Genomic DNA, 18,084 nt, shown 5'->3' on the forward strand with positions numbered 1-18,084 from the left:
ATTGAATTTAAATTAAAAAAAACTATGTAGGTTTTCTATGTATCAAATTATAACCCACTACATTGAACAAGATTTACACCAAGAGATCTCCTCAAGGCAGACCTCATTCTACTTGCATTGCAAGTCACTATGTCCAGCTCCCTGCTCAGCAGGGAGCCTGCTTCTCCCTCTGCCCCTCACCCTGGCTTGTGTTCTCTCTCTCTCTCTCAAATAAATAAACAAAATCTTTTAGAAAAAGATACTGCTTTACATCTCTTAGGGGTCTAAACGAGAAGTCTTATGGCCCCACTTTTAAAAAAAGACTTTATTTATTTATTTGAGAAGAGGGGAGAGGGAAGGAGCAGAGGGAGAGGGACAAGCAGACTCCCCACTGAGTGTGGAGCCCAAGGCAGGGCTCGATCTCACCACCCCGAGACCATCACCACAGCCGAAATCAAGAGTTGGATGCCCAAACCAACTGAGCCACCCAGGTGCCCTCTCATGGCCCCACTTTTGACTTAATCTTCCCACTGAGAAGACATTTCAGGGGTGGTGCTCTGGATTTGATCTTTGCTCAGAGTCTATTTCTTTTTTTTTTTCAAAGATTTTTAAAATTTATTTGACAGAGAGACACAGCGAGAGAGGGAACACAAGCAGGGGGAGTGGGAGAGGGAGAAGCAGGCTTCCCGCGGAGCAGGGAGCCCGATGCGGGGCTCGATCCCAGGACCCCTGGATCATGACCTGAGCCAAAGGCAGACGCTTAACGACTGAGCCACCCAGGCGCCCCTCAGAGTCTATTTCTTACTCTGAGTAGCTTTTGCAAGCTGGAGAGACTGGGAATGAAAAAAATGTTTTACTTTTCAACCCAGTAAGTCCTAGACTGGAAATATTTTCTCCAAATTCTTCTTGAAAACTAAACAGTTCTCTCTTTAGCTCATTCATCACTTGTCATATCATTCATTGTGAAAAGAAGCCAACTGTCCCCGATTTCCTAGGGCTGCTGGGTGGGTTAGAATGACAGCACTTTATTTTCTCGCAGTGCTGGAGACCACAAGTCTGAAATCAAGGTGTTGGCAGGGTTCATTCCTTCTGGAGTCTCTGAGGGAGAGTCTGCTCCAGGCCCCTCTTCCAGCTTCTGGTGGTGCCAGGGGTCTTTTGTGCCCCTTGGCTGACCTGCCTCTGTTCTCACGCATCTCTATGTCTTCATAGGATGCTCTTCTGTCTTGCGTGTGTGTTTCTTCTCCTTGTAAAAGCACCTATTGAATTAAAGGTCCAGCCTACTCCAGTGATGGCTTCCTCTTAACTGATTACATCTGCAGTGACCTTATTCCCAAATAGCATCACATTCTGAAACACTGGGGGTTAGGGCTTCCATAGATTTTTTTTTTTTTTGCAGGGACAGGTGTGTCACACTTTAGTAGTGCTGGGGTAGGTTAGGCTGCGACTTCCATCCGAGGCCCTTGTGGTGGGAAGTGGGGACAGACTCTAAGGGTGTATATGAGGTCAGAAGAGGGAATATCCCTGGATCTCTTCAAAGAGAGCAAGTTCTCATTGGAGGGCAGCTCTTTTGATGGTCCAGATTAGGGGTTCTGGAAATTAAAGATGTTCAGGGACCCCCACCCAGCTGTCCTCAGCCCATACATCAGGGTCTCATTCATTCTCAACCAGGACCTGGTCCTGGCACAGCTTTTGCCGTAAGTTTAACGGTCTTTGAAATGACCCTCCTAGTCCCTGGCAACATTCTTTATTTAGAGATCTACTTTGTCTAATGTAAACATAGCCACCCCAGCCTTCTTTAGTGTTCATGTGGTATATCTTCTCCCATCCTCTTGTTTTTTTTTTTTTTTTAATTTTATTTATTTATTTGACAGAGAGAGACAGCGAGAGCAGGAACACAAGCAGCGGGAGTGGGAGAGGGAGAAGCGGGCTTCCTGCCGAGCAGGGAGCCCGATGTGGGGCTCGATCCCAGGACCCCGGGATCATGACCTGAGCCGAAGGCAGACGCCTAACGACTGAGCCACCCAGGCGCCCTCCCATCCTCTTGTTTTAACCTATTTTTATATTTAAGATGGGCTTGTTGTAGACAGTATATAATTGGGCCCTGCTTTTTTATACCACCTGACACCCTCTACCTTGTAGTTGGGGTGCTTAGATCACTTACATTGAACATGATTAGCGACATGCTTGGGTTTGGATCTACCATCTTGCTGTGTGCTTTCTATGTGTCCCAACTGTACCTGTTTTCCTTTTCCTTTTCTGCCTTCTTTTGGATTTGTTGAGAATTTTGTATGATTTATTTTCTTTGTTGGCTTATTAGCTATAACTTGTGCTATTTTAATTTCTTTACTTTTTTTTTTTAAAGATTTCATTTATTTATTTGACAGAAAGAGAAAGCAAGTGAGAGCGAGCACACAAGCAAGGGGGGAGCAGCAGAGGGAGAGAGAGAAGCAGGCTTCCCGCGGAGCAAGGAGCCCCATGCGGGGCTGCATCCCAGGCCCCTGGGATCATGATCTGAGCTGAAGGCAGACGCTTAACGACTGAGCCACCCAGGCGCCCCTGATTTCTTTACTCTTTGCAGATATAACTTATCACGGCCCACATTCCAGTGACTATGCCCCTTCACTTCTGCTGTGAGAACTTTGCCTGTCCCTTTATTTCCCCCACCTGAACACTGTGCTATCTAGTTGTACATTTTACTTCTATATATGTTATAAATCCCACATACATTTTTTTAAAGATTTTATTTATTTGACAGAGACACAGCGAGAGAGGGAACACAAGCAGGGGGAGTAGGAGAGGGAGAAGCAGGCTTCCCGCCAAGCAGGGAGCCCGATGCGGGGCTCAATTCCAGGTCCCCGGGACCATGACCCGAGCCGAAGGCAGACACTTAACGACTGAGCCACCCAGGCGCCCCAATCCCGCATATGTTGTTAATTCTATTTAATCAGCTGATTATCTTTTAAATAACAAGAAACAAAGTTTTTACATTTACCTCTTAGTTACAATTTCCATACTTTTCATTTTTTTGTAGAGATCTAGATTTTCACCTGGTGTCACTTTCTTCTGTCTGGAGGGCTTTCTTTAGGATTTCTTGCAGTGTGGGTCAGCTGGTGATGAATTCTTACAGCTTTTTTTTTAAATAAAGATTTTATTTATTTATTTGACAGAGAGAAACACAGCGAGAGAGGGAACACAAGCAGGGGGAGTGGGAGAGGGAGAAGCAGGCTTCCCGCTGAGCAGGGAGCCTGACGCAGGGCTCAATCCCAGGACCCTGGGATCATGACCTGAGCCGAAGGCAGATGCTCAACGACTGAGCCACCCAGGTGCCCCGAATTCTTCAGCTTTTGTATGTCTGAAAATCTAGTTAACCTGTGTGTTTGAAAGATATTTTCACTGGGTATCAAATTCTAGGTTGACAATGTTTTTCTTCCAGCACTTTAGAGACGTTGCTCCGCCATCTTCTAGCTTGCCTGATTTCCATGAGAATCTGCTGTCATCCTATCATTGCTCCTTTGTACACAGCATGTGTTGATTCTTCCCTCACCCCCTGCTGGCTGCTTTCAATATTTCCCTTTATCATTTGACTATGATGTGCCGGGCTGTGGTTTTCTTCCTGTAGCGTGTGTTTGGGGCTTCTTGACCTTCTTGGATTTGTACATTTATAATTTTCATCAAATCTGAAAAATTCCTGGCCATCATCTCTACATTTTTTCCCCAATCCCTCCTCCCTCTCAGGACCCCTATCACACGCATATTAGGCCATGTGAAGTTATGCCACAACTCACTGATGCTCTGCTCTTCCTCTTTTTGTCCAGTCTTTTCTTCCTCTGTGTTCTAGAGCAAATATTGAGAGTGTGCAACCCCAGGGGAAGGCCAGGGAGGTGAGGGCAGGAGGGTCCAACTGCATTAGGAATTACACAGCTGCCGGACCACCCCACACCAACTTCCAGGGAATGCAGGCAGGATGACAGCTCCCCCTTGGTGGTCCTGACATCCTCTGGTCACCCTCTCTTCCCCTCCACTACCTCCCCCTCCTCCAGGGCCCACTCTCCTGCCCCCCTCCCCTCTTGTGTTTCCTTTAAAGCTTCCCCAAGGAACTGTCCTGGAGGAGAATGGAAGTGTCCTGTGTCTTTTTTTTTTTTTTAAGATTTTATTTGTCTCAGAGACAGAGAGAGAGAGAGTGCACAAGCAGGGAGAGAGGCAGAGGGAGAAGCAGGCTCCACGCTGAGCAGGGAGCCCGATGCGGGGCTCGATCCCAGGACCCTGGGATCATGACCTGAGCCAAAGGCAGATGCTTAACCGACTGAGCCACCCTGGTGTCCATCCTATGTCTTGTTACGAGAGCAACTGTGTTTGTTAAAACTGATGGAACTCCACACTTAAGACATTTTACTGTATGGAAATTCTATCTCAAGCTTGGAATGAGGTCGGAGGGTCTGAGCAGGGTCAGGTGGTTGGATCCCTTGGAACAAAATAGGACCTGGGTCACTCAGAGCTGCTGGCCTCTCTGATGGCCCTAAAACTCAGGAGGCTGAGGGGATATCCTTCCTGAAGCAAGAAGGGGACAGTGCCCCCAGCTCTGGCTGGGTCAACTCAGGGTGAGAGGTGGGGGCTCCCTCATGCAACTCCCAGGCCCCTGTGTGCTCTCATGTCTTTGTTTACTCACTAAAAGTGACATTTTGTGATATGACATCTGGGATTGGGGGAGGGATGGGGGAAGACAGGAAACCAGATTGGCTGTGAGCCAGCTGGTCTTCGGTGGTGGTGGGCACATGCGGACCCATCCCTATCTGACTTTCTGCACTTTTGCGCACATCTGATATTTTTTATAATAAAAATGTAAAAAACAAAAACAAAAACAAACCCACCCTGAAATTTGCATCTTGTTTAATTTGCATGTCTTTCCCAGTAAGGGCTCTTATTTCTTGTGTGGTAAATTGCCTGTTAACCCCTTGGGGGTCTCAGCATCTTTGTTTTGTAGAGTTCATTTACAGCAGCTATTCTATAATCAGAATATTAATCCATTGTTATATAAATATTTTCTACTACTTTGATATTTGCTCTTTGGTTTTCCTTGTCTTTTTCAAGTAGACATTTTTAGTTGCCTCGTGGTCTCACTTCTTCCCTGTAGCTCCAAAGCTCCTGCCCCAGCAGGGACCTGTTCTGCCTCATGCCGCTGTCCTCATGAGCCTCACCCAGTACACATCGCCTGTTTTGGAGTCCAGCCGGTCACCAGCAACCCCTCCCACCAACAACCTCAGCCCTGTTGCTGGGCCCTCACTTTCCCTTGGGAACCCCAGCTCCCCTCTGCCCTGCTCCCTTCCTGCCAGCCTTCTCTGGGGGCTGCTTTTCTCTCCCCAGCTCAGCCCCCTGGCCTGGAAGGGGGTACCCACCTGCCCTGTTCCTCACTGTGGCCTGCAGCCCCTTCCCCACTCCTCTCTGCAGGAGTCGCAGCTGCCACCAGCCATCCGCTGTGCCCACCACCAACACCAGCCCTCGCTGTGGGCATCGCCCCATCGCTGCGCCAGGTCTGAATTCCTGGTGGTCTCAATTTCCTGTGACCACCCTTCAACTCCCTGCTCCTCAGTCTTGACCCCTTCTTCCTGCCAATGACCTCGTCCTCTGCCCCAGTTATGCCCTTGACCCTGTCACCATCTGTAACTGTCCCCCTTCACCCCCACTCCGGCATTTCCTCTCAACACCCCATTCTCAGATCATCACCTACCCCCCAGCTCAGTCCTGCAGATGCTGACCCCAGCACTCCGGAGCCCCCACACTGTCATGCCCTTACCCCTTCCTCACTCCATTTAGATTCCACAATCATTGTCACCTCTCCCTTGCATACCCTCTGGGCTCAGATGCCCCTTTCAGAAGCTCACCTGGCAAAAGCCCAAACCTGGATGAACCCAACCACTCTGCTTATCCCCACTGGCCTCCCTGCTGCTCCTCAAAAATATACATTCCCATCTCCTCTGGAATAGAGGCTAAAGCCCACAACTGTCTCCCAGGCCTGGTCTCTGCCCCCTCCTGCTCTCATGATCCAAGCTATCACCTGGTCTACTCATCTTTCTGGTTAGTATCTGTGTCCTGGGCTGGCCATGGGCTCTAGAAGCAGGTGGGGAGTGGCTATTATGAGCTGTGAGTCTCACCTCACAGTTGGGAAACAGAATGAGCAGATTATGGGTAGCCCACTATGCACACAGGATCCCAGCTGGCTTTCAGGAAAACACCCCATCCCATTCTACCGAAGAGAAGGCTGAGGAGGGGGGTGTTGGGGTACCAAGGAGCCAGGCCAAAAGAGGCTCCTAGCTAGGCTGGGATCCTGGTAAGCCGGGGAGGGGGGGGATCCAGAAGGAGGAGTGGACCCTCTAGGCTAGGTTAGACTGGATTGGAGTCCTACTAGAGTGGAGGGGGGTGAGAAGGTGACCACAGGGCCCAGGAGTGAGCACACACAGGGATCCTGGCTCTGCTGGGGGCAGGTTGCTGGGGACATAATTCAGTGAGTCTCCCCTTTAAAGCCTGGCCTTTCAGCAACATGGAACCTGCTCAGGGCTGGAGGTGGCACGCCCAGAAGCAGAGGGAGATAGAGGGACATAGAACCAACACTGCATCCCCTCATCCCAGCTGGGTAAGAGGCTGGGCCCAGCTGCAACATGAACCAGGACAGAGGAAACAGTTTCTGAGGACCAGAGGCTCTATGGGGGCAGGGTGGACAGACCAACTCCCTGGGTGCTAAGGCCCTGAGGGTTGGAGTAACCCTCAACTGGCTGAGTCCTCTGGGAGCCAAAGCATCCTTGTCTCTCACCTTGTCCTCTCCTGCAACAAAGCCTCCCCACCAGGCCTCCAGCCCTCAGTGGGAGAGATTCAGGGTGGCCTCCGGTGGAAGACAGCTGAAACTTTCCAAAAGCATGAGAATCACCATCTCTCCTTCCCCAGTCTCTCCTAGCTGGACCCCAGGACGGGCGCAGCGACCTTGGGATGCCGGCGGGGGCAAGAGGGGTGCTGGAAAGGAGGCGGGGTGAGGAGGCCCAAGTAATTGAGACTGGGCCGCATGTGTGTTCTGCACCCTGGCCACTGCGGACTGATGGCCAAGGCCTGGGCCCACCTGCCCCTCCCCGCCAGGCGCCCCGAGGGGCTGCGGACTCCACCTGAGCGAGCCCGATCAAGGGCCGCCCGAATAGTCCCCTCGGGAGCACCCGGCCGTGGGACACATGTGTCTGTGCCCTGACGCCTTGTCCATCAAGAGGGTTGGGAGCCAAGGGGGCGGGGAACTTGACAGAGAGAGGCAGGGACGTGGACAGCGAACCAGGGGATGGAGGGACGGGAGGATGGTTGGAGGAACAGAAAAATGACCGAAGAGGTGAAGGGGGCGGACAGAGGACGTGAACAGGAGGACGGGTAGCCGAGTGGAAGAATGAGGGAAGGGGCCAGGGAAACACGAGCATAAGGATAGAGTGACTGGGAGTAGAGGAGGGGACAGGGATGAAGTCAGAGAGGAGACAGGGGCGGGTTGTCCGGGAGGAGGTGGGGGGGGTGGCGCTTGGGAAGGGACTGCGCCGGGCACGTCCAGCCCGCGCCCGGAGGGTTTGCCCGGTAATTAGGCCTCGGTCCAGATGGGCCCCCAGCCCCGCAATCAAAATGCTAATTGGCCCCGCGCCTCCGTCTGCGCCTCGGCCGGGCCCTCCTGGGAGGGAGCAGCGACTACAGGCTTGCCCGAGGGGGGGGTCCCCGTCCCCGCCCCCACTTCAGGCCTCGCCGGCTGCGGCTCGGCGATAAGGGGGCGGCGACGCCCCACCCCCGCCCCTCGGGAACGCCTGCCACGCAAGATGAATATGCAGCCGCGGCCGTGGCCAATGCCACAAAGCGGGCCTGTGGTCTCCGCCGCGTCCCCCGCGCGGGGCCAGCTTGCTCACACCCACACTCGCTCGCCTCCAGGGCCGAGGTGCGGGAGGAAGCGGGGCGCGGGGCAGGCGGCGGCGCGGCTCCAAGCTCAGCACTCCCGGCACGCCCCCGCACGCACGCTCCCGGAGCGGCCCGCCCGCCGCGCGCTCCCGGCCGGAGTCCGCGGTCCCGCCGTGCCGCCCTGCACAAGGTCACTGCGTGTAGCGACGGGTGCGCGCGCGCCCCCACCTTGCACGCGCTCCGGGCTCGGCCGCGCCCGGACACTCCCCCGAGCCACCCCTGCGACCTTGGTCTTCAGTGACAGCGGGCTGCGCGGAGGCGCGCTCTGAGCGTGGACTCCCGAACCACCCGACGCAGGCGAGGGAGGGGACAATGGCAGCTCCGGGACCTAATTGAGGACATATGTCCCCGCGCGCGGCCATTGTGCGGCCTGGAGCCCCCGACAACCCCGCGCCCGGCCATTGGCGGCTGGGCCTGACGTCATGGGGGCTGCAAACTCGGGGCGGGCGGCCGCGGGAAGGGTTATCCGCCTGGTTGCGGGGCCGCCGGGGGGAGCTGCAGCCGCGCGGAAGGGTGTAAAACCACCAATGAAGTCGAATTTCTAGAGCAAGGGCATGGCAGCCCCTCTCCCCCTTCACAGCCCGTTCGCTGCATCGCCGCTGCGCTCGACATCCGCCCCTTGGGAAAGAGGCGGGGGGGTGGGGGGTGGAGGGAGGCTTCTCCAGCGGGCACGGGGTCAGCCCGGGTGACCGAGTGGCAGGGAGACACTGCGGCACGGGGAGCGCGCCGCGCATCCACACTGCGCTTTCGCTGCCTCAGCATTCGCTCCTTCGCCTCCCGCCTCCCCCACCCGTCCCCTAAGATCGCTAGCCTCCATACCCGATAGCTAGGAAGGCTGGACCAGACTGGGATCCGCCCTGCGTTCTTCCCCACAAGATCCCCAGTCTGGGGCTCATGAGTCCCAGGCCTGTTTCCACTTCTCCCCCCCACGCACGACAATGCCGCAGACCGCTGGGCCTCCATTCCCGAAGCTGCTCGGGGGAAATCCACACATGCGGGGGCCGCGGCATCCCCAAGACCCCTCCCAGGAGACCCCGGCCGGGCCCGGCCCAGCGCAGCCATTTCCGCCGGCCTCTCCTCCCTCCCCTCCCTCCCCCTCCCTCAGCTTCTGGGGCTTTAAAAGCCAGAGGCTGGGCCCGGCCGCAGGCAGAGGCGGCCGCGGGCGCAGGAGGCTGGGCCCAGGAGCTGTCCGAGCGCTGAGCCCCGCCCCCGGAGCCCCCGTCCCTCCCTCTCTCCTTCCCTCGGCCCGCCCTCCCTGCGCACCCCTCCCCCCGAGGACCCCCGCCCCCCGCTCGCCGCCGCCGCCGCCGCCGCTCGCTCCGGCTGCAGAACAATAAAGCAAGCCTCCTAGAGACCCCCGCCGAGGACCCCCGCCTGGCGGCCGAGCACCCGCGGCCCGCCCCTCGCCGCCCGCCGTGGCTGAGCGCGCCGGGTCGCTGGCCGAGGTGCTGGCCGGGCCGGCGCTGGCCGCGGTGCTGAAGCTGCTGGCGCTCCCGCCGCCGCCGCCGCCGCCGCCGCCGCGTTCTCCGGGCCCGGCGCCTCCACCCTCAGGGGCATGGGGGGTCGCTGACTGAGGCTCCGCCGCGGCGGTGGGGGGGAGGGGAAGGGGGCCGCGGAGCCGGGCCAGCCCTGCACCCACTCGCAGCCTCCGGGCCCGGGACGGAGCCGCTCCCCCTTCCCCACCCCCCACCCCCCGGCCTCCTCCCCCGCCTGTCCAGGGGCGGCACTGCGGGCTGGGAAGCCGGGACCAGAGGAGGGAAGGAAAGAAGGAAGGAAGGAAGGAAGAAAAGAAGGAAGGAAGGAAGGAAGAGAAGACAAGACAAGAGAAGAGGAGAAGAGAAAAGAAGAGAAGAGAAGGAAAAGAGGAGGAATCCAGAGGAGCAGAGGAGGAAACGCAGGGCAGGCAGGCAGGCAGGCAGGCAGGAGGACGGTACTCCAGCGGCAGCATCCAAAGGCCAGAGTGGGGACCCGTGCTGCCTCCGCCGCTCCTCGGATGGTGACGGGGCCCCGTCGCGGCCGCAGCCCCCCCGCGCCCCGGCTCCGCAGGCCCGCAGCGCCGGTGCCCCGCAGGAATCATGCCCAGATCCTTCCTGGTCAAGAAGGTCAAACTTGACACGTTCTCCTCGGCGGACCTCGAGAGCTCCTACGGGCGCGCCCGCAGCGACCTCGGAGTGCGACTGCACGAGAAAGGTGCGAGCTGGGCTGAGGCTGGGGACAGCAAGGGGCCCAGGACAATGCTGGAAGGGGTAGAGGACCAGAGTATGGGGATGGAAGGGCCGGGGGCCTCAGGAAATAGACCCGAGGGAACCAGAACCAGAAGGAGACAGTGGCTGAAGCTGGACTGTGGAGGAAGGTGGGGAGAGGGGAATGCAGAGGCAGGCCAGAACAGGGCCAAGGCCGGGCAGGGAGAGTGTCAATGCAGGAGAGAAGGTGGGGAGCAAGGATCCGAAACAGGAAGTACCTGAAGGTACACACGGACCCACACCCTGGCTATGCGTATGGACACTTGCTGATATGACAGGACCTGCCGTGCATGCAGACCCACACCCAGAAACCTGGGCCTTCCTGAGTATCAACCTCTCTTTCTTGGCTAGGGTCAGCAGAGTGCTGTGAGTTCCAGGGAGTAGGCATGGGTCCAGTGGGGGCCGCCACCTGTCAGGACTAGGGTATCAGCAGAGGGGCAGCAGTATTTCCCCTGCAACCAAAATCAGGGAGGAGGATGTGGGCAGGAGGGCTCTAAGTAGGGAGGTCCCAAGTGCTGGAATCAGGGGGAGGCTCTTTGTGTAAGGGTGCCCAAGTTCAAGGACAACTGTTAGCATGCAGGCAGGAGGGCTGGGAGTGCCAGCAGCGTGGGGTGTCCGGAACAAGTGTGACCTGAGCCTGTGTGAGCCGAGCCTGTGTGTGAGCCTGTGTGCGCCCATGTGACTGCGTGTGGCCATGTGACTGTGTGCGCTTGTGTGTGACCCTGTATGAGTGTGTGCCTGCCTGTGTGCCACTACATGGGACCATGTGACTCTGAGGCCGCTGTGCACCCATGTGACTGGTGACCCTGGCTGAGTGTGTCCAGGGTGGCTGCGTGTGTGACCCTGCATGAGTAGGTGGTATGCTGGGATCAGCGAGCAGCCCACCCTGGGAGGACACTCCAGGGTTGATGGTGGCTGGGAAGCTGGGTGTAACCCTGAACAAGCCAGAGGCCGCATCATGTGGTGCGTGCATTTGTGACTCTGAGGTTGTGAGATCCATCTTGTACCTTGAGAACAACTGCAGTTACCGGCATTAATGATGCCGCCTGCCAGCAGCTTGTCCAGTGAAGGTGTCCCCTGGTGGGTGCCCTGGCACTCTCCAACGCAGCGACTCCCTGGTCGCCAGTCCTGAGGCTTGGGAAGGCGCTTACAAAGGGTTAGGGCCTGGGGGAAGAGGACTATGTGGAACAAGGTAGGACCCAAGGGTACAGGATGAACGAAGGGAGTCGGGGAAGAAGCAGAGTGGATGGAGGGAGATAGGGCTGGAGCAGGAAGGGGGTCAAGTCCAGTGAGTAGTGGAAGACCTGGGAGGGAAGAAGGAGGTGCTAGAGAGGGTAGGAGGGGCTGCCGGAGGGAGAAGTCTTCAGGGCTTGTTGGGGGGCCTAGGGGACCAAGGAGGGGCAGCATCAAGCCTGGACACGAGTTCTAGGTGCCGAGGGGAAGAGCAGGTGGGAACCCCGAGAGGCAGAAGCGACGGGGTCCCTCGGTGGGCGGTCCCGGCTTTGTGCGCTGCGGGTCCGCAGTGTGTTGCATAATCAGGGAAAACTGCTGAAGTGGGGAGAACCCGAGGGGGAGGAGGGGTGGAGGAAGAAGGGCGAGGGAAGCGCCGCCCCTCCCCCCTGACCTTGAGGCTCCGCGGAAGGGGGGCAGCCGCGCCCGAGGATGCGCCTCTTTCCTCCCCCTGCGAGGGTGGGGCGGGCGGCGGGGGCGGAGCCGAGGCCCGGCCCAGTCTCATCTGTCCTCTCTTCTCTTCCCCTCCCTGCCTCCTCCATCCTCCTTGCCCCGCGGTCCCCCGGCCCCTTCTCCTTTGTCCTTTTTCTTGTTCCCTCCTTCCCGGACCCCGTGTTTCCCGCCGCCTTCCCGTGTGCGTCTCGCCCGCTGGCCGGTTCCCCCTCCCTCTGTCTGCCTGTCCACCTCGGCCCTCAGGATACCTCAACGACTACGCGGGGCCCGCCTCCGTCTACGATGGCGATGCCGAGGCGGCCTTGCTCAAAGGGCCGTCCCCAGAGCCCATGTACGCTGCGGCCGTGCGTGGAGAACTGGGCCCGGCGGCCGCGGGCTCGGCACCGCCTCCTACCCCGCGCCCAGAGCTGGCCACAGCCGCGGGCGGCTACATCAACGGCGACGCCGCCGTCAGCGAGGGCTACGCGGCTGACGCCTTCTTCATCACCGACGGGCGCTCGCGCCGTAAGGCCGCCAACGCCGCCGCTCCCTCCACGGCCTCTGCCGCAGCTCCCGACTGCGACGGCGGAGGCGGGGCCGGGGCGGGTGCGCGCGGCGCGGGGTCGGGGGCCGGGGGCCGGGGCGGCGCGCGCGGGGGGGTGAGCACGGAGGCGCGCGCGGGGCCCGGGGCTGGGGGCGCAGGGGGCCGGCACGCTTGCGGCGAGTGCGGGAAAACGTACGCCACGTCGTCGAACCTGAGCCGCCACAAGCAGACGCACCGCAGCCTGGACAGTCAGCTGGCGCGGCGCTGCCCGACGTGCGGCAAGGTGTACGTGTCCATGCCGGCCATGGCCATGCACCTGCTCACGCACGACCTGCGCCACAAATGCGGCGTGTGCGGCAAGGCCTTCTCGAGGCCCTGGCTGCTGCAAGGCCACATGCGCTCCCACACAGGCGAGAAGCCCTTCGGCTGCGCGCACTGCGGCAAGGCCTTCGCCGACCGCTCCAACCTGCGCGCGCACATGCAGACGCACTCGGCCTTCAAGCACTTCCAGTGCAAGCGCTGCAAGAAGAGCTTCGCGCTCAAGTCCTATCTCAACAAGCATTACGAGTCTGCATGCTTCAAGGGCGGCGCTGGCGGCGGGGGCCCCGCGGCCCAGGCGCCCGCCGCTTCGCCGCGGCTCAGTCCTGTGCAGGCCTAGGGCGGCGGTACGTCCGCCAGCCCAGCCGGGTCGGCTCTCAGCAATACGGGCCCCCAGGGAAGTCTCCGCCAGCGCCCGGGCGGAGGGGCCGGAGGGCGGGCCCCACCTCACAGCAATAGAGGGAGGGGGCCCGGCCCCGCCCCGCCCGCCAGGGGCCTTGTCGGCCCCTTCAAGCAATAGGGTCCTGAGGGGAGACCCACCCCGAACCCCCTCCCTTCCCCTCCAGGGTGCCCCAGGCTTTTTCCCAGCAATAGGGTCGAGGAGACCCAGAACCGAACCTCATCTCCGAGTTAGGTCTCTGAAGACGGGGGTGGGGTGAGGTGGGGAGCACCCCCCTCCTCCCTCCTCTGCGCCCCTGGATAGCGTCGCAGAGACTCAGGTCTTCCCCACCCCTTTCCCAAGCCTTCCAAGGGCCAGGCCTGCGGCCTAGACGTCCAGGGAGCAGACAGGGGGAGGAGCAGGAGGGAGGGTCCTGCAGAGGCGTCCCAACTCCTCAGTCTTCGCTGAACCCCAGGAGTGATAGACGCGTTGGGGATCGGGGAGAGAGGCGGAAGGCGGCACCCCTCTCCCTCGGGTTCTTTCTGGGGCCTCAGTCCAAGCCGCTCTCCCACCCTCGCCTCGCATCCTCTGCCAAATCCGAATTCTTCCAGCCCAGCTTCCCGGGCTCTGTCCTTCATAACGAATAATAATGACGCATATCGAATCGCATGGACTTATCCGACCTCCTCCGACCCCATTCCCGCCCTGCCCCGGGGCTCCCTCCCTCGTCCCCGGGCATTCGGTGTTGGAGGACGGATCCTGGGGCCCGGCAGGCAAGCCTGGGCACGGCCCATTACACACCTCTCTGTATTCGCTTTGCGGGTAAAGCCCCCTGGGGGGGTTGCGGATGCGTCGGGTTTCTTTCTTTCTGTATTTGTACGTTTTATTTATGAACGGATTGCACTCGGGTCAGGGAAGGGGCGCTGAGGCCCCCATCCTTCCCGCCGACGCCGGGGGCTTGGGATGTCCGGGATCATTTTCCCCGCCCCTGAACCCCGCCCCTACCTGGGCCCCACCCTCGAGCCCCAGGCCCCGCCCCCACTCTGTTGCCAACTTTCGCCCGTCTATGCCAAAGCCTCGGCGGCGACCCCGCCCCAAGGGCCCGCCCCATTGGCCGCCGCCTTTGTGACGTCACTGCATGCAGCCCCAACCCTCGTCCCGTCCCTCCCCGGGGCTGCCCGCTCCCTCTCCCTCTAGTTAGTCCGACGCCGACTATAGAGCAATAATGCGCACTGCATGCGAAGCTGCCGCCGCCTCTAGAGTTACTGAGAATCAGGTATCCCCCTGCCCTATCCACCCCATAGGCCCCTAGATCAGGGACATTGCGCGGGGCCGGACGCGCAGACTTTCTTCCCCTCCTCCTCCCTACCCCCCCACGGCAGAGCCCTGCGGGTGTAATGGTTCCAGGGGCTGGGGCGGGGTGGTTGCCCCCAAGACCCCTCCTTCAGTCATCCATCACCCACCGACTGTTCATTGGGCACTTATGTGCCAGGCCCGCTGCAGAGTCGGCCAGGGATGCAGCGACCTGCAGGGGGTGCATGTTCGCAACAGGGGTCCATCAGGTTCGGGTGGGCCAAGGAGAGCTGCATATGCAGAGAAAGGCCTGGTCCCTAGACCCAACCCTGCATCCCCCTTACCTCTTCCCGCCCCAGCCCGGGTCCAGTGCTGGGTGCAATTGGGCTCTACCCATTCACTTGCACCTGGTGTTCTCAGCTCAGGTGGCACAGACCCAGGGCCCCAAGGCCCAGCACGACCAGGGCCACCCATACCGACTCTCAGTCCTTCCATCTTCTGGCCACCTGGGCTCTGCTGTGTGGGGCCAGGGCCCCAGGCCAGACAAAAGGTGCACGCTGGAGTGTATGACCTGGTCAGCCCCATCCCAGTGGGCCCCAAGCTGCTACCTAGCTGCACCTGCAGGAGCGGACTGAGGGCTCAGCACAGCAGGGCCCATATCCCAAGTCCTCTGTACCACAACTCGGAGTCCACACAGCTCCCAGGCTGGGGCCTGCCCTCCTGTGCTGGGGACACCCGCATGCACACGCACACACAGGCGCCCCACCCTACCCCGATACGCCTGTCTACCTACCTAAGGAGAAGGCCAGAGGGCCATGGGCCGGCCAGGGTCTCCCGCTTCTCCCTACACCCCGCCGCCGTGGAAAGCCATGGGCCCCCTCCCGCCCCCATAACTAAGCAGCACAATAACCGACTTAGCGAATTCAGGTAGAAGGAACGTTTAGGTAGCACCTATTTTGTACTGATTCTACGAGTAGGGCCCGAGATGCGGGGGCCCTCGGGTGGGGGTTGCGGCCGCCGGCCTGCCCCGCCCCCACCCCCGCCTGCGCCCCGCCGCCTTGTACATACTCCCACCCGGAACAGGCCGGGATTTTTACTCGGGCCGCGCCCCTCTTCCGCCCCCGTTTGGGGCTGGGCCGGCCGGACAGACGGACGGACGGACAGACCTCCTTCCTAAGCACAATAGCACCAGCTCCCCGGAGCGCCGCACCTCCACAAGGAGAATAAATGCCACTCTTGATAGAACTTGGAGTGTCGGGTTGATGTATCCAGTGCTGGGCCCATGCCACAGGGGGCGCTGGGATGTCCGGGGGTTGTCTTCCCAGTCCTGCTGCATCCCAGAGGCAAGACCGTGCAGGCGCAGTGCTGGGAATGGCAGCCTGCCCACGCAGCCCTGGGGTCGGGTCACAGCCTTTGTGCAGAGTGCACCAGTGTCCCTTTTCGCAAGAGGGCTATCTTCGTCCTCCCAGAAGGGCCAGCTTGGCAGGCCAAGCCGTGGGAGAAATCCCCTGAAGGCAAAGCAGTTGGCATTTGTCCTGTGGCAGGTTCATCTGCTCTGTGCCAGGAACTGAGGGAGCTAAGGGTCTCCAGCCTGAAGTCAGGCCCAGCCCAGAAGCGATCTAGAGTCACCAGAGTAGGTAGAGCAGGGCCTGCAGACCTATGGCCTACTCTCCCTGTAGGGGATCCTGCTGCCCCTGGGGCCTGACAGCCACCAACAAGCCCTCCTCATGCCAGTGGAGGAAAGGGGGACAGCAGAGGGTGCAAGGTCTAGCCCCTTACTGCTGTGTGCTGCCCACATCCTGACCCCCCCCACTGTCTGAGGAGGCCTCCAAGGACAGCTGACCCATGCTGGTTCTGGGGAGGTGCCACCCAGGGGACAAGAGAGGCTTCCACAGCCACCCACAGCCCTTGAGTTCTAGACAGGATGAATCAAATTGAGATGAGGGGCGGGACTGTGCTAGTTAGGGACAGCCCAAGGACAGGGACCCCCTGCCCCAGCAATGTCTCCTGATACCCAGGTAGGCAGGCATAAGCTGAGAGGCCCAAAGTCTTTGGAGACATGTAGTCAAACTAAGTCATCCCAGAGCCAGCTGTCTGAACCCTGGCAGGAGACAGGCCTGCCCAGAGTGAAAGTACCTGCTATGGGAGAGGTCAGTGTCCAGCTCCTTCTGCCCAGGGATCCTTGACTTTCACTCTCCCCAGGCTGGGGTAGGCTTTATAGCCCAATTTGCATATGAAGAATCAGCCTCAGGGAGAACAGCTTATCCAAGGCCTGCCTTGGACACAAGCCCTTCCCCAATACCCCACCCACCCTACACCAGCAGTCACACCCGAGTGAGGAATGTTCATTCCTTCCCAGCTTCAGGGTCTAGACTGGCTGTCTCTGCTTCTCCAGGACCCTGAGGGGCAATGGGGTGGAAGGACGGAATCTGCCTCCCTGAGGCCTGGAACGGGTTCAACCCTCAGTCTCCACAGATTTCCATGGACAGGACTTTGCATCCCAGAGAACGGGCAGCGCCGACTGCTGACCACCCTGTCCCATGTCTACCAGTTGGCCGACCCTTCACAGGCCTCAGTGGCCTTCCTGTGGCGCCTCAGCCACAGGCTGAGCTTCTAAGCTCTGAACCTCTTCCAGCCAGGCCTGCAAGGCTCCTGGCCTCTAGTCCCCTAATCAGTTGCTTCCCCTGGCAGGGAAATCCCCACTGAGCTTTCTTCGATAACCCCTCTTGTACACCTTTGTCACCAAAAGCAACCCCACCTACCTTGACCTTCCCCCTCTCCCCTGGTGCCCTCGGCCTCATTTTCCCCTGGACCCCGAGGTAACTGGCACTGCCGGCGCGTTCTAAAGCTCCTGCGCTGACCCCCTCCCAATCCCGAAGACCCGGCCCGCCCGCTCTCTCCCACAGGCCTCCCTCCCTCCAGGCCCCGCCCCCGCCGGCACTGAGGCTCTTCCTTATTGGTGCTCTCACAGCCCGTGCCTGCCTATTAACTCGCTGTCTTGCTCTCCTCGCGCTCCGCTCCAGTGCGCTGGACTGGTCCTCTCCGGTGATCCCTCGTCCACTCTGGTAGCTTCACTCCTGCTGTCACTTGCCAGCCAAAGGCTTGGAGCCGGACGTGGACGCAGGCAGCCCCTTCCAAAATGACTCTTCACCCTTTATTGACTACTGACTCAGCCTCTCCAGGCCTACTGGGAGCCTGAGTCATCAATCTTCTCTGACAGCCTGGGTGGGCCCTGTAGTTCTTGGCTCTGTATTGGAAGGATGGCACAGCCAGAAGGCACGCGTGGGCGCGCGTGGCAGAGCTCCCAGGGCTCATTCCTACGCTCCAGGCTCCCGAGAGGACCCTCTCCTTTGTTCACCCTCCCTTGGGATCAGTATTCAGAAAGGCCTCGCCCTGCCTGGCCCAGGCCAGCCAGTGAACAGGCGCAAGTTCTGAAAGACTGGATAGGAGACGAGGATGAGCCTGACTCACCGAGGTCGGGCTGTGTAGGCATGCGGGAGGGGCTCTCCTGCCCAGTCAGGGCAGCCCCTTTGGCAGGTTACTCAAAGACACCTGCCAGGTAGCCCCAGCCTGCCAGGTAGGGATGACAGGCTGGTTATCAGTCCCAGATGACCTAGTGGCAACAGGAATGTGTCACCAGGGGGCCCAGGCACTCTGGTGAAGGCGGTGGAACAGGGGTGAGCCCAGCGGGAAGGCGGTGGCCA

General features: G+C 59.6%; 1 protein-coding gene and 1 long non-coding RNA gene across 2 annotated transcripts; one reads left to right on the forward strand and one right to left on the reverse strand.

Moving 5' to 3' along the window:
- Positions 1–9,457: 9,457 nt before the first annotated feature.
- Positions 9,458–15,625, forward strand: SCRT1 (scratch family transcriptional repressor 1). Its single transcript, XM_036105904.2, has 2 exons — positions 9,458–10,131; positions 12,111–15,625. The coding sequence occupies exons 1-2, from the start codon at positions 10,017–10,019 to the stop codon at positions 13,046–13,048; spliced, it is 1,053 nt and encodes a 350-aa protein (XP_035961797.1). The 5' UTR covers positions 9,458–10,016; the 3' UTR covers positions 13,049–15,625.
- LOC118544191 (uncharacterized) lies at positions 13,339–17,209 on the reverse strand. The gene is made up of 2 exons (XR_004921447.2): positions 16,517–17,209; positions 13,339–15,888 (listed from the first exon to the last, which is right to left on the reverse strand). It is a non-coding gene; the product is annotated as an uncharacterized LOC118544191 (long non-coding RNA).
- Between the last annotated feature and the right edge of the window lie 875 nt (positions 17,210–18,084).

This window comes from Halichoerus grypus, chromosome 5 (assembly GCF_964656455.1).
Source record: "Halichoerus grypus chromosome 5, mHalGry1.hap1.1, whole genome shotgun sequence".
In the NCBI taxonomy this organism is placed as follows: domain Eukaryota; kingdom Metazoa; phylum Chordata; class Mammalia; order Carnivora; family Phocidae; genus Halichoerus; species Halichoerus grypus.